The 14,493-nt window shown below is 47.3% G+C and overlaps 1 protein-coding gene across 3 annotated transcripts; it reads right to left on the reverse strand.

The window, feature by feature from the left end:
• On the reverse strand, nucleotides 1,093–13,924 carry VSIG4 (V-set and immunoglobulin domain containing 4). Of its 3 annotated transcripts, none has more exons than XM_021406256.1 (9): nucleotides 13,905–13,924; nucleotides 13,689–13,785; nucleotides 6,859–7,215; nucleotides 5,611–5,892; nucleotides 5,193–5,231; nucleotides 4,432–4,500; nucleotides 3,665–3,772; nucleotides 2,966–2,987; nucleotides 1,093–2,317 (listed from the first exon to the last, which is right to left on the reverse strand). In XM_021406256.1, the coding sequence occupies exons 2-9, from the start codon at nucleotides 13,717–13,719 to the stop codon at nucleotides 2,080–2,082; spliced, it is 1,146 nt and encodes a 381-aa protein (XP_021261931.1). In that variant the 5' UTR covers nucleotides 13,720–13,785; nucleotides 13,905–13,924; the 3' UTR covers nucleotides 1,093–2,079. The 3 variants fall into 3 exon arrangements, with proteins under 3 accessions (XP_021261931.1, XP_021261930.1, XP_021261929.1); XM_021406255.1 differs by lacking the exons at nucleotides 13,689–13,785; nucleotides 13,905–13,924 and adding exons at nucleotides 9,484–12,321; nucleotides 13,380–13,396; XM_021406254.1 differs by lacking the exons at nucleotides 13,689–13,785; nucleotides 13,905–13,924 and adding an exon at nucleotides 9,484–12,611.

The following is a 14,493-nucleotide window of genomic DNA, read 5'->3' on the forward strand; positions in this document are numbered from 1 at the left end:
ACCACGTCTCTGTGCAACATGATCCAGTGCCTCACCACCCTCACTGGAAAAGACTTTTTCCATATATCCAGCCTAAATCTCCCCTCTATATGCTTGAAGCCATTTCCCATTGTTCTATCACAACAGACCCTACTAAAGAGACTGTCCCCTTCTTTCCTGCAGCTCCCCTTTAGACATTGACAGGCCGCTATCTCTAGGCTGCACAGCCCCAGCTCTCTGCCTGTCCTCGTAGGAGAGGTGTTCCATCCCTGGGATCCTTTTTGTGGCCCTCCTCTGGACACTCTCCAACAGGTCTGTGTCCTTCCTGTACTGAGGACTCCACATCTGGATGCAGTGCTCCAGGTGTGTCCTCACCAGTGCAGAGCAGAGGGGCAGAATCACCTCCCTCGCCCTGCTGGCCACGCTTCTTTTGATGTAGCCCAGAATATGGTTGGCTTTCTGGTCTGTGAGGCACATTGCTCACTCATGTCCAGCTTCCCATCCACCAGTACGCCCAGGTCTTTTTCAGCAAGGCTGTGCTCAATCCTTTCATACCCCAGTTTGTATTGGTAGTGAGGGTTGCCTCAGCCCAGGTGCAAGATCTTGCATTTGGATTTGTTGAACCTCATGAGGTTCAGCTGGGCCCACTGCTCAGCCTGTCTAGATCCCTCTGGTGTATCAACCACACACCCACAGCTCGGTGTCATCAGCAAACTTGCCGAGGGTGCACTTGACACCACTGTCAATGTCACTGATGAAGATATTAAAGAGTATTGGCCCCAGCACCAACCCCTGGGGACACCGCTCATCACTGATCTCCATCCTGACATGGAGCCATTGATAAACACTCTCTGGACTTGATGCTACAGTCAGTTCTTCATCCATTGAACAGTCCATCCATCAAATCCATATCTTTCCCATTTGGAGAGAAGAATGTTGTGGGGTACCGTGTCAAAGGCCAAAAGTCAAACTGTGGCCATGTCTGGTCTGTACCCCTACGCATTCTTCAGAACTGAACCACAAGACAGAGCAAAAGCACAAATTTGTAAGCAACAGAAACATGAGGCACTGCGTGGTGAAACACCAAGAAAGCCAGCATACATACACCACAGATGCTTTTGAAGCATTTCATATTTGCCTGGGATATAAATCACATTGCACACATCAAGCACTTTTCAAGGCACTTTACAAACATAAAAGCTCACAGCATCCTCATTAGATAGATGAGCATGAACATCACAGTTGTAACCAGACAGATTTAGTTGTGTCCCATACAGTGAGCCAGTGTCAGTCTGTTGGATCCAGGGAGATCCCTTACTCAGTCACTATTCCAAATGCCTCAAATTTATCTCTGCAATGCTTCTTTTTTATCATGCTTCTGGTTTCCACACCGTAAAATAAACTGCTAGCAATCCCTTCAACGCCAGCTCTGCTTTGCCAGGAGAAAAACAGGGTGCCAGTTAAGAGGCTCATCACCTACAGGGTTATTCTCATTTCCTCTACATGATGAGCTCCAGTTTGATTGCAAAATGATATTCCTGGGATATCGACCCCCTGTGTGGTCCCTTAACTATCCTCTAACAACAACAGAAAGACAACTCAGGAACAAACAAGCTGTACAAACAGTATTTGCTGAACTGTAAAAGCCAGAGGCCATCCATTTCCAGTACAGTTCCTGGCTCCTCACGGTCTGGTATGCCCGAACAAGGGAACATGCACTTGAGAGTGCACCTTGCTGGCATTACTGGCTAGCAGTGTTGCACCCACCTACACCTTGACCTGGAGGCAAAGGGCATTTCTGTTTCCACTCCTTCAGATCCTTTCTTTTTCACTTCACTCCTTCAGGCTGCTCAGAAATTATTTGCTATTTAAAAATGAATAGACAGCCACGTGGCTGAAGGTTTCTGCACCAATGGGCAAGGACTCATTTGCCAAATCCTAAGACGGTTATGCAGTTCCCCTGGGTTAAAGAAAGCAGTAAAACTGGTACATTTATCAGAGGAGAAGGCAGACAGGAAGAAGTTTCCCTTGGTAAAGTTTACCGCTCAGTATCTGTAGCACCATCTTCTACACAGCTGCTCATGTGGAAATGCTGGTACTCTACTGAAAGTTTTGTACTTCATATTCTGATTCCATTGCATTCACAAGCGTCTCACTCTCAGCATTTTTACTCAAGCATGTGCTCTCATAGCTGTTGCCTGCTATGCTCTCATAGTTGTTGCATGCCATGGTAACAGTTTCATAGGTTTCTTCAGTGTCAGAATGTATCTTCTCTTTTCTGCACTTAGCAGGGACTGCCACATCAGTGTCCAGTCTAACAACATCTGCAGTGCTGTGGCTGAAACAAAGAGACATTAGTAAGAATGGGACCAAATCCTCCTAAACAGCTGCTCTCTCACTCCACCTCCTCAACAGGTCAGGGGGAGAATATAAAATGGGCAAGTTCTTGAGTTAAGATAGAGGCCCTTTAATGACAAAAGCAAAGGCCATGTGTGGAAGCAATCAAAAAAAAGAAGTGGGGAGATTTATTCCCTACTTCCTATCAGCAGGCAATGCCCAGCCACTGTCTGGGATTCAGAGCCTCAGTACACGTGATGGTTGCTTCCAAAGACAATTGACATAACTGAAAATGCTTCCCCCTACTCCTGCCACATCCCTCAGCTTTTATTGCTGACCAGGGTATCATATGGTGTTGAAAAGCTAGTGGTCATGATAGGTCAGCTGTCCTGGCTGTGCCCCTCCCAAGTCATTGCCCACCCTGACCTGCTGGCCCCTGTGGGTTGGGAAGAAAGCCTTGGTGCTGCACAAGTGCTCAGCAATAGCCAGATCCCTGGGGGGTTACCAACACTATTTTAGACACAAATGCAAAGCACAGCACTGTTAGGGCTGTTATGAGGAACGTTAACTCTATCCCAGCCAGATAAAAGAAATCTTTGGCTTTTCACTGACAGTCTTCTCAACATAATAGGTGAAAAATTGTACTTACAAAGCAACTTCATAAATGGATTCTGAAAAAGAAGGAAGAATTCAACACATGCATCAATACATTTAATGACTAATGTGCCACAGGAACAAAAATAAAAAGAAAAGAAAGAAAACAAAACCAAAGAAACCACGACTGGTCCCAGATATTCCCACCTCAGGAATCACTCTCCACCCTGTCGCTCCCTGGGGGACACTGGCTGAGGCAGGGTGATGGGGACTGTGGGGATAGGAATGGGGCTGGGAAGAGCATAGTGCCACCCCGCCCCATCCCACCACGTCCTACCCCACCCAACCCTATTAGAAATATGCTATTCTGAATATCTTTAAAAATAATTAAAAAAAGTGTTTGATAATAATCATTGTGAATTAGCATCAAGAAGTTATAGGAAGGTAATTTAAAGAACAATGTGACAAGAAGAAAACTATGGCCACCTATATTTAAAAATAAAACATTATGTCCTCTGCATGCTCTTGTGTGTTCAAGCATTCAATAAATCTATCCTTTGTAAACTAAGGAGGAAATGCATTTTTCAGTCTTTCACCACCTATTTTGATTTGTGTGTGCTTTGGTCAAGTGTCTTCACAACTCAGCTAGCAGACCTGTCACACGTAGCTGTGAGGACAGTACCAGCCCTGGTCCACAAAATCCTCAAAGCTAAACCACAGTGGGCATTCAAGCTCCCCACAACAGCCTACTCACCATTTTTGGGCTTTCTAGCACAAGCAATAGCGAAAATGACAAGGAAAACCACAGCACCACCCAACACAGCAATCAGGATGACCAGGTACAGGTGAGTCCTCTGGGAACCTAGAGCAATATGGCACAAGACTTTCAAACAGAGAAGCCCTCCCAAGCTGCAACAGCACTTACATGGTGCTGACCACATCCTGGAGGCCCAGCCAGCTCCTGGGCTCTGCGTGCAGTTGTGTGCTACTCATCCATGTCCCTGCTATTCCCTGTGTAACAGCATCTTACCCATTTGGCTCCACATGGGTGTATTTGTGTGAGCCAGAGCCTCCTGCTGAGTGCTGAGGCTGCAGCTGTGAGCTGGGCAGTGCATGTCATGAAAGAAAGGCTTTCAGGTGGTGCCCTCACCACTTTTCATTCAAGGATACTGTCCAATTGTATCTGGAGCATGTTCAAACCTACCATGGCACTGCAAACCTAGGTGAGGTACAGAAAGTCAGCTTGAGTTGCACAGTCCTTACTGTTGCTCCAGCCTTAAGTTCAGAATGAACTACTGTTCAGGAATGTGGCAAGAAGCCCGGATGTTCTGGTTATGAAATTTATTTCTTTTTTCGCTAAAAATATCCGGTTTATTTTAAGAGTCCCTCTAGGTCCTTTGAGAACAGGCAGTAATACCACTTGTAGCCAAAATACAGAACATGAACTTGGGAATGGAAGACACCGAGTGGTCAGTTTGAGTCCCCAAACTTGTTCTGAGTTACACTGATGTCCCCACTTACTCTGAGTTGTTTCATCCTTTTCTGGGTATCCCACAGCATTCTCAGAAGTCACTGCTGCTACAGGCAGATCTGCAAAACAAACAAGAATGAAAAGCGTGCAGTGCAATTCTAATCTGCCTTTTCTAGGTGGTGAAAACAGATAAAATCTTGAAATAAGCAACCCCTTAAGTTCTAGCTGCTGAAGCTGATTTACATGACCTACTATGGTGGGGCACAATCAGCTCAAATGAAATATGACCTCAATGTTAAAGTTTCTACAAGAGGATCTACTCTAGCCCAGGTCTGAATTCCCACAACCCACAAAGATGAACTGGCAACTGCGAGTCCTTCCTCAGAGGAAATATCCTTGGCAAGGAAAGCAACCGCTTTCCAGCAGCTTTTGTCTCATTTGTATCTGTTGTTTCTGTTTGGCCCTTTCTGAGGTCTAAGGGGAGTCTGAGGTGGCATACCTAATTGTAGATATCAGTATGTTTTACGTTTTGCCACAAGCTTTCGCATCCTTTGGGCTAGTTTAATGTGGGCATCATTGAGTTTGTGTTCCCATGGATGGCTGCCAAGAGACTGCCGTAAGGAGCCAAAGTGGCAGTACACAGTCTGCATGGGCTCTTGGGAAGGATTTCGGGCATTGCATCAGCTTGTTGTCTCGGTGACTTTTGGATTGTCTTAAGCATCCCCCCCAAGAACATTGTTATTACTGCTAAGCACTGGGTCAGCTCCCGCCCCCAGCTCCTCGCCCTGGCCGCACGCTGCTCCCCACTGACCTGTGGCTGGACGCTGTGCCTCCGTCGTGACGGACAGATCTGCAAGTGGAACAGGGCAGGAAGGCTCAGTGTGTGCCAGCAGGACACAGCACTCCCTCAGCCGCTCCTGGCAGCCTGGCATGCTTCCCCATGGGCACCACAGTGTTGGCCTCGCTTGGTCCATGTGGCCTGCCAGGCACCATGAGGTGTGCTGAGGGCTGAGCAGGGCTCCTTCCTGCTCAGACCTGCTGCAAGGGGCTGGGGGCCATCTCCTGGGCCCTGCCTGACCTGCCGCACTCTGAAGCGGGCAGGATGCCAGCTGCCCCTGTGGTTCCCCCATCGTGATCCACATTTGGCATTAGGAACCTGAGCCCTGTGCAAAGGGAAAGGTTTTCCACTCTGTGGCTCCCCTGATGAAGAGCTGAGGGCTGGGACTCACCTCTCACTGTCAGCTCAACAGGATCGCTGCGCTGCACCGTCCCTGAGCCGACCCTGTTCTGTGCCTCACAGTAGTATGTACCAGCGTCGGAGGGCTGCAAGCTGCTCCACACCAGCTCGGCCTCGCTGCCCAGGAGCTGTCCTGTCCTGCCCGGTACAGCCCGGAACCAGCGGTAGCTGATGGGGGGGGACCCATGGGCCACACAGGTCAGGCTGGCCTTGGCTCCTGCCGGCACTGCCAGCCCCAGCGCTCCGGGCACAATGGTAGGCTTGGTCACAGCCACTGCAAGACAAAGCACATGGGCCTGGATCATGGTGGAAGGTTTCCCTCATGCTGAAGCAGCTCCCATCCTCACTCTCAGTCCTTTCCCAGGACATCACCACCCTGCTGGGTTGCACTCTGTGCAGCTGTACCTGCAGCTAGGTCTCCACCAGCTCTGTCAGCTATCGCCACTGCTGCACCATAGCAGCCTGCACTGCTGAGCCGTTGCCTTTTCCAATGCTGCCATAAGCCCCCTCTGAGGAAATAATGTTTTTTTTTTTTTATTTGTTTGTTTTTTTTCCCCTCAAACATGCTCTGAGGGTGCTTGGAAAGGGAGAAGGCACATCTGGCTAGCATGACTCCCATGAGCTACAAGAGCCAGGGATACTGGGTATCTGCACAGAACCAGAACCAGAGCCAGCCCTGGGTGCTAGCTCAGTGTATGGGAACTATTGAGTCACAGCCTGAACCACTGATTGAGCACCTGGAGGAAAGACCCAGTCAGCCCTGAAAGCACAGGTGAAGGCAATTTACTGTGTGACCAGAAGGGCTGGAGCCTGGCTCCTCTTAGACCTCATTGAAGGGCTGACTGCCACTTGGGGAAAGATCTCTTTCTAGAGATCTCTCCTTGGTGGTGCTTTTCCCTGCAAACCCAGAATCTTCTGATACAGGTGAGTGATCTTCCCTTCCTTTGTAGCACATTTCTATTGTGCTGGTCCTTCCACCTCTTTTGTAATGCCTTTTCCATTGTGTTGATCTTTCTGATTGCTATACTCGCCACCTGGATCTGTGGCCCCTTGGGAGATCCAGACCAGGTGCAGACTCACTGCTACCCCTTTTTGAATCCACAGTACTGAGCACAAGGCTCTTCCTGGCTGGGTACCTCAACACCCAGCTTGGGTGTGGGTAGGCAGAATGGGGTGAACTGCTTCTTCTCCTAATTGTTCTGCAGATTAGACAAGAGCAGGGCTTTATTGTTGGATTTACCTTTGATGACTTTAACTGTAGTGATCACCTCCTTTGTTATCAAGCTGTAGTTTTCAGACCTCCAGGTGATTTGACAGGAGTAGTGTCCGCTGTCAGGAATTTCAAGGTCTGTGATTTGGAGTGAGGCATCCCCTGGGCTATGCCTTGGGACACTGACTCGGTCTCGGAACCGAGACAGCAGGATGTGGTCACCAGAATCATCCCTCCGAAAGATGGTGGAGGTGCTAAGGTCTCGCTCCATGCTCCAAGTGAGTGTCTGCTGTGTGAAACCTTCTGAGGGCGTATAGGTACATGGTAAAGTGGTGGATCCCATCCATTCCCCGTTGACCTGAGCGGCACCAGACAGATCCAGCAGGGCTGCAGGAAACAACAATTGAAGGGAAGCAACAAGAACGCAGCAGAAGAGGAGAACACCCCTTAGGACCATCAGAAACCACTAGGTAGTGGAAGCCAGCATGTGGTAGCATCTTAGATATACTGTAGACCATAGCCAACTAAATCTGGGCCTGTCCCCATCTCACTGAGCATAGGGAAGTGAACAGTTACATCAAACTCATGGCTATTCTTATTGCTTCTCTCTGGACACTGGCCAGTTTTCAATTCCTTCTCTGTACTGAGAGGCACAAATCCTGCTCCCAGAAGCAGTATCACAGCTGCAGGCCTTGCAAGAACTTAAAGGAGCATCTCTTATTCCTAATCCCTAGCCACAGCCTCCATGCCCTACTTCTGCTCCTTGGCGTTCCGCTTATGCTTGCAGGATGACTCAAACAGCAGTGGCCTCTCGCTCTCCTGCTGACACTGCTTGTTCTGACAGCACCGCTTGCAGCATTGTCCTGTACCGTCTGTGTGGGAGGAAGGATGAACAAATCAAATTTACTGTGTCACTGCAATAAGCACGCATGTTAGACCAGGCGTTTGCACCCCTTAGCATCATTAGCTTATTATGAAACTTCCCCAGTGCTCACGGAGGCAGCAGTACAGCTGTGAAGGGAGAAGCCCTTCTCTGTGCAGCAGCGTGTCTCTGAGCTGCAGGAGGGGCCCTTCAGGTGTGGAGAGGGTCTGTGGGTCTCTGTCCACGGGGGCAGCTGAGGGAACTGCCAGGGCTGAGCTCTGTGGAAGCTTGTTTCTGACATGCACCAGCGAAATACTTATCTCTGAGACAGTATTTTTAAAAGAAATATTTCCTCCCTGTGATGCTTATTAAACTGAGATGCTTCCTGAGACCTCCAGAATAGCACTGTCAGTTCTCACACCAGGGGAGGCAGAGCTGAACTAAACAGAAACCTGCAGAGCTGTTTGGAAACAGCAGACTAGTGAGAGAGATTTGTATTATCAGTAATGCATGAAAAAGAAAAAAGTTCTTGCACTCCGGTCTATTGGTAAACAGTTGAGTACCTCCTTCCTAGCCTGCTAGCACCAGCTTTGCTGGTGGCATGGAAGCACTATGCAGGCAGGTATCTGCCTTTACTGGTCTGAACTACTGGATTTGAAACTGGAACAGTGGACTAAACCCAATCTTTTTGCACTATCCTTGGAGAGCTTCAGCTCTGACCTAGATTTCTTGGCTTGTATCTGTTTCAGCCAAATAAACACCCAGCCCAGGACTCAAGTGGGCTCAGGAGGAGAGGGAATGGACTTCACTTATTCTCCCACTCTATCCAGCTGTCTGCCCTAGAGGCCATCGATCCTCTGGGAAATGTCTCACATCAGCAGCATATTTCCTAAATTTTGCTGGACTTGGCTCACTTCTATCTATGCCCCTTTTTCTCATTCCCCCTTTCCCTAGAAAGGGGCAGGTTGTGTCCCACTGCATTAACTCACAGTAAATGACTTAAGTGAAACCTGCAGAGAAGCTTTTTTATGAAACTGATTCTATGATTCTGTGAAATGTGGAATATACTTCAACCTGTTCTTCCCTGTATCGGGAGCAATTCCATGCTTCTGTAAGCAACTTGTCAAAGCACCTTTCTCCTGCTTTCCAAGACCTTCCTCTGCCAATCTCAGCTGTCCCAGGAGCAGCACTTATGAACTGAAGCCAAGGTTCCCATGTCACCCCTCCTAATGCACCTAGAGAGCCAGTACATCAGGAGTAACCAAGGGGAATCGCGTGTGCCCGCATATACCCTCACAGTTACAGCTGTCTATCATCATCTTCCCAGGACCACACTAGCAGAACAATGGAGATGCATTATTAAATTGGAATCATAGAATCACCAAGGTTGGAAAAGACCTCCAAGATCATCTAGTCCAACCGCCCACCTACCAAATTCTAGAAGAATGTGCACAGTCCAACTTCACAAAGACAGACTTGGAAGGTAACGCACCACGTCAGAACACCTCCTCTACAAGGATCCTGAGGAATCCTGCTTTGTTCCTGCTCTGGCACGTGGAGCAGACCTTCTGCCTAATTCTGCCCCGTTTTCTCCACTCCCAGAAGCAGCTGGGTGTTCCTGAAAGGAGTCTCCCCAAAGGAGATTCATGAACTCTCAGGCTCTATTTTTCAAGCAAGAAACTAATGACTTTCCACACTACACAACTTTCAAAAAGCAAGACATCATAATTGAAAATAATTTTCCTACCCTCTTAGTTCTCTGGCTTTTCTTGTACAAGGAAGCAGTTACTTACCCCTGCAGCCAACAAAAGCCATCGCCACCGCCACCAGCTGCACCACTCCTCCCATTCTCGCAGAACTGCGGGTCTGCTCTCCTACTTCTGCACTTGGTGAGAGACCGCCACACTTCTTGGACCAGAAGACAAGTCAAGAACACTTCCCTTTCTTCTGTCCAGTGTCATCTAGGATCCAGGCTGTGCTGCTGTCCTTTTTCCTTCCTTCTTTTTGAAATATCACGAGTCCATTCACCGAGGTGAAGGATGACCAAAGACTGCCAGGATCTGTCTCTTTCTATTTCAAATCCCCGGTCGCCACCCCCTTCTCTTGCCATTTTCTTGCCTTTTTCTGACTAATACTCTTTTGTTTTCTTCACGGTTCTGTGAATATTTATTTCTTTTTTCCTTTTTGTTCTTTCAGTTATTCCATGTATGCATTCACTTCATAACGAGCTTTATGATGGCCACATAACCAAGTACTCAGTAATGAGGGAAAGCCAACTTGAGAATGCTTGAAAAGCAAGAATTCAGCTACCTCTGACTTGTGTGTGATGATATGGCTCAGCATCTCTTTCCATCACATGCAAGGGTTCAAAACTGGGCATCCAGAAATGGAAAAGCACAGTAGCCTTCAGGTGGGAGGTGTGCCTGCACCTACTCACTGAACACTGTGCAGGAGCAAGAGGCAGAGATCAATGTTCTGAGGCTCCGTTTGTTTCCTTGGTGCCTTCTTTGCTGATGATACTCCGCTCTTCCACCACACGCATGCACTGACTTCAGCAGCACATTACGTGCAGGTCAGTCTGCGGCCTGAGTGAGGAAAAGGAACAGCTCTAGTTCCTTTGCCCAACTGAGCCTTCTAGACCACAAAAAATTGTACTTTTTTCCTATTTCCACAGAGAAGTATCGAAAAACCAACATCCTGCTCTTTACTATGAAAGGAATTTCCCCACAAAAGCTGCATTTTTCTCTACCTGCCCAGAAACTGTGCCCTGTTGTGATGCAGCTGCAGATATACTTGCTAGGGCAGCAAAAGAAGGTGCATGGTGAAGGTCAGCAACCTGGAGTCATCCACAGTTAATGCTACAGAAGATTTTACCATCCAGAGGTGAACAGACAATCGCTGCCTGCTGCTCTCATTTTCAGAGCATCACAGATTATCTTGGTGCACTTTTCTGCTGCTGTCATCTGGCTCATGAGCCAAAGCCATCATGTTTGTCATGTTTTGTGCTCTGGAAGCACATGCAGTGCTTTCTGGGGAAGTGACTTGTGGCTGCTGGCAGTGGGACTTGGATCTAGGAGGTGTTCTGGGCACAATCTAAGGATGCCTTTAAAAGTAGATCCAAATGTTATCATAGGTGTTATGTACAGAATTATTATGTGTGTAGTATATAAATATTAATAAAAAGGAGGAGTTACAGAAGACAATAAATATATATGAAAGCAAGTCTACCAAGTGAATTATGTAACAGGCAATTATTCATTAAAGCTACTGCTTAATATTTTTTCAATAGTCATATTTTTAACATCCAGTTAGTATATAATTTTAACAGCTGCATCATTCAACACAACGCACTGAAGTACTTCCAAGAAACAATTTCATTTCCCCTGCCACTCCTCATTATTGTGTCAGTGGTGAAGATTTCCGTCCGCACAGACTTCTTGGTAGGAAAGAAAAGACTGATGGAGGGAGAGAAACAGCAGAGCCCCCTGGAAGACTTCTCTCACAGGGAAGTCAATCACATCAGTATGGGAGGTCTAAGGGCTGAAAGAAACACCAAATGGCATTTCTAAGCCAAAGGCAGATGTGTGTGAAATATGGGGGCCATTTTCTCTTGGAGCTGGAAGAGAAGGGCAGTTTCTCATCTTGCCACAGCCGTGTCCCATCACTGCAGGTACCCATCCTGGTTACGCTGCAGCTGAGTCAGACTGTTCTGTGGAAGTGCTACAGCCTGGTGGTGGTGGGCAGCTCTTCCTTTCTGTGCAGGCCAATGAAATCCAGTGATGATCTCCATTTTCTGAAGTCAGTAAACTGATGAAAACAGTGCAGGTTTTGTTTCACTCTTTGGGTGGAGGCATATCCACAGTTGGATGATCTGAGGAATGTGATTTCAGCTGAGCTATGCTTATTGCTGCCATAAAACTTGCAACAGTAAAATTTGCAGTAGAACTATGTTAAGCATGGCCAGCCTGCAGGAAAAAGCTGAATGTGGCAAAACTGGTGCAGAAAACTCTTCTGAGGCTCTGGGCTAAGAATTACCAGCAGCTGTCATGTTGCTGAAGAAAATAACAGAGGCAGAAGCTTGTTCCAGTAGCCTACCTCCTATTCAAAGGCTTTGCAAGAAGCTGGATTTGTGGGACCACGCCCTGCAAGAAGCTAAAATTACTGATATGACAATTTTTTTTAACCGGACATGCAAGACTTCCCAAAGCTGCAATTGTACAGGATAAAAGTTGACTACTTCACTAAACCAAACATGAAGAACCATAGTTCCTCAAACATGATCAGCACTACATCTTTCTCCCCTTGTGACAGAGATGTAGCAGTCAGTGTTCTCCCTGAGTCATGCAGACAGCCCATTTCTTTCTTACTGGAAGACTTCTTGTGGTTTTGCATCTGAGCACATCAAGAAAAAGCCTTTCATGTCCTTATATTTCTGCACCTCTGCTTTGAATTGAAAGCACTGATTTCTCCCTTTGCAGTGCCAGGCCGTAAGGCACTCTGCAGCCGTGCTCATCACAGGCACCCACCTTCCTTCTGCACACTGGGCATGACATGCTCCCCAGCATCATTTCTTCAGCTCTGACAAAGTGACCAATATCGCTCTTCGTTCTGGTATTTCTGCTCCTACATCTCTGGCCAGTAAGAAGCAGCACAACAAAGGTTCGTGTTTCACAAGAAGCGAGTGCAGATGGGACCTCCAACCCCACCCATAGGGCCCAGATCTACAGAGCTTGTGTCTTACCCCCAGGTTTTGAAATAGCCTGCCAAGGGCTAGAGAAGTTTGCTGCAATTTTCCTGATGATGCAAATAAGTTTTTTAGCCTGCAAAGGGGTGACAAGCACTGCTAAGCTTTGTGCAAACCACCAAGAAGAAGGTGACTGAACAAGATAGAAAGCTCTCAACGTGCTATTCATAAAGCATTTGCACCCAGTTAAAAAAAAAAGTTACTGCAGGACATTCTTATTTGGCACAGCCATAGCCAACTGCCTAGAGGGAGTGCAAATACTTTCTGGATGGTCCACAGAATCTAACTGCATTGGACTTTACAGTTGTGTGCATCACAACAGTTTTCCCACACTTACCAGAGAACTGTACAGACAATCAAGAAAACACTGCCTTTGTTCTACTTGACAAAACAGGATTTTAGTGTTAAAGAGCACTTCCTTCAAGGCTCAAGTCATGCAACACAGAAGTAACATACAAGTGATCTTTCCAAAAAATTAACTTCCCTTCCTAGAAATTCCCAGGTCGTTGACATCAGTTCTGGGTTACCCATGACCTCAGCCAAACCCTTACAAAGGTTTCCTAGCACTAGGAAAGGAACCTGTATGTGTGAAGCCCTCTGAGTATTCATTTCCTGCTTGGTGCCACTTAAGGGTTCACAAACGCAGGTATCAAATCCTCCCTATACCTACAGGTTTCCCACTCACCAGTTACCAACGCTATTGGTAGCCCCACTGCTATCACAGTACTTGTTCTTTCCAAGTTCCTGCTTCAGTGGCTCCTTGAAGGCTGTCTGAACTCTGATTTTAGAAAACACAAATGCTTCCGTGGGATGATCTGCCTTAACCTCAGCTTGTCTTCCTGCAGGTTTACTGCATGCCATCAACTGTGCTGCACAAGATGCACAGCAGCTGCTCTCTTCTCCAGAGGTATCCCACACTGGGTTAGGAGCCTGTCTCTATTTTACCTTGCCAACTGCCTCAAATCCTCAAGGAGGGTTTCACCATCCAGTGCAAAATCCACAATTTTGCTTTGAAAACAAAGATGAAAGAAGAAGGGACAGCAAGTTAACTTTTAAGAGCAAGGGTCACGCTGCCTAAAAGAACTACTTGTTTGAGGCAGAACACAGATGTTCTTTCCCAGCTAGGTTAAAAGCAGCAATAGCGGAAGCACAGGCAGGGAGAGAAGCGTGGGCAGTGCAGACTGCATTGTCATTCCTGAGTCCATACAGAAGAGCCACATCTCGTGGTTTGGCTGGCTCTACTCATTACCTCACCTGTAGAAAGGACAAGCCCCTCTCCCTTCATTCTTTGCTCAGATGTTCATCTGGTCCCCTAACGAGTACCTCTGCTTTCCAGTAGCTCCATGTAACACTATAGAGCAATGGAAAGTACAGCAATAGTGGGGTAGCAAAATCCAAGGCTACAGCAAGTGAGGATAAGACCAAATGCAGCAGCCATGGACACAGAAACAAAAGAAAAAAGCTGCTTACCCTTAGAAGACCTCAGGTAGGCAGGGATCTCCAGCAAAATACCCTCACCTCCACTGCTAGCCCTTAAATGAGGGCTGGGAAGGGGTGGATCCTGGCTGCTGGCATTGCATGCACCTGAGCTCCCCTGGGCTGGCCCTGCCTTGCACCAGGTGCTCCATCACTGCTTCAGGCCCTGATTTAGCATTTCAGCTACACTCCATACAGCACCATAGCCCCAGAGTCCCACGTTCTCATTGTAACGAGTTCTGAGATGGACCTGAGACAGGTGGGCTGCTTTTCAGTACGAGAGACAATCCCTTCCCAGCTCCTCTCCACAAACACATGCACACACATACATACACTTTTAAAAATTATCTTTCTTAAAAAAAAAGAGCATTACTGCAAGGCTCCAAAAACTGCAAGCTCATCTAGAATTGAAACATTAAGAAAACATAATCATTTCCCAGAAAATTTCAATGGTGTTGATTTCTTATTCACTCATGATTTTTCTGTTGTTCTCTGTGAAACCCTTTTGGTGATAGTTGCGTGTCTTGCAATATTACTGCAGCTATTACTCAACTTCCACACTGGGTAGAAAGATGGCAAGGCT

The sequence above is a fragment of the Numida meleagris genome, chromosome 8 (genome assembly GCF_002078875.1).
Source record: "Numida meleagris isolate 19003 breed g44 Domestic line chromosome 8, NumMel1.0, whole genome shotgun sequence".
NCBI lineage: Eukaryota > Metazoa > Chordata > Aves > Galliformes > Numididae > Numida > Numida meleagris.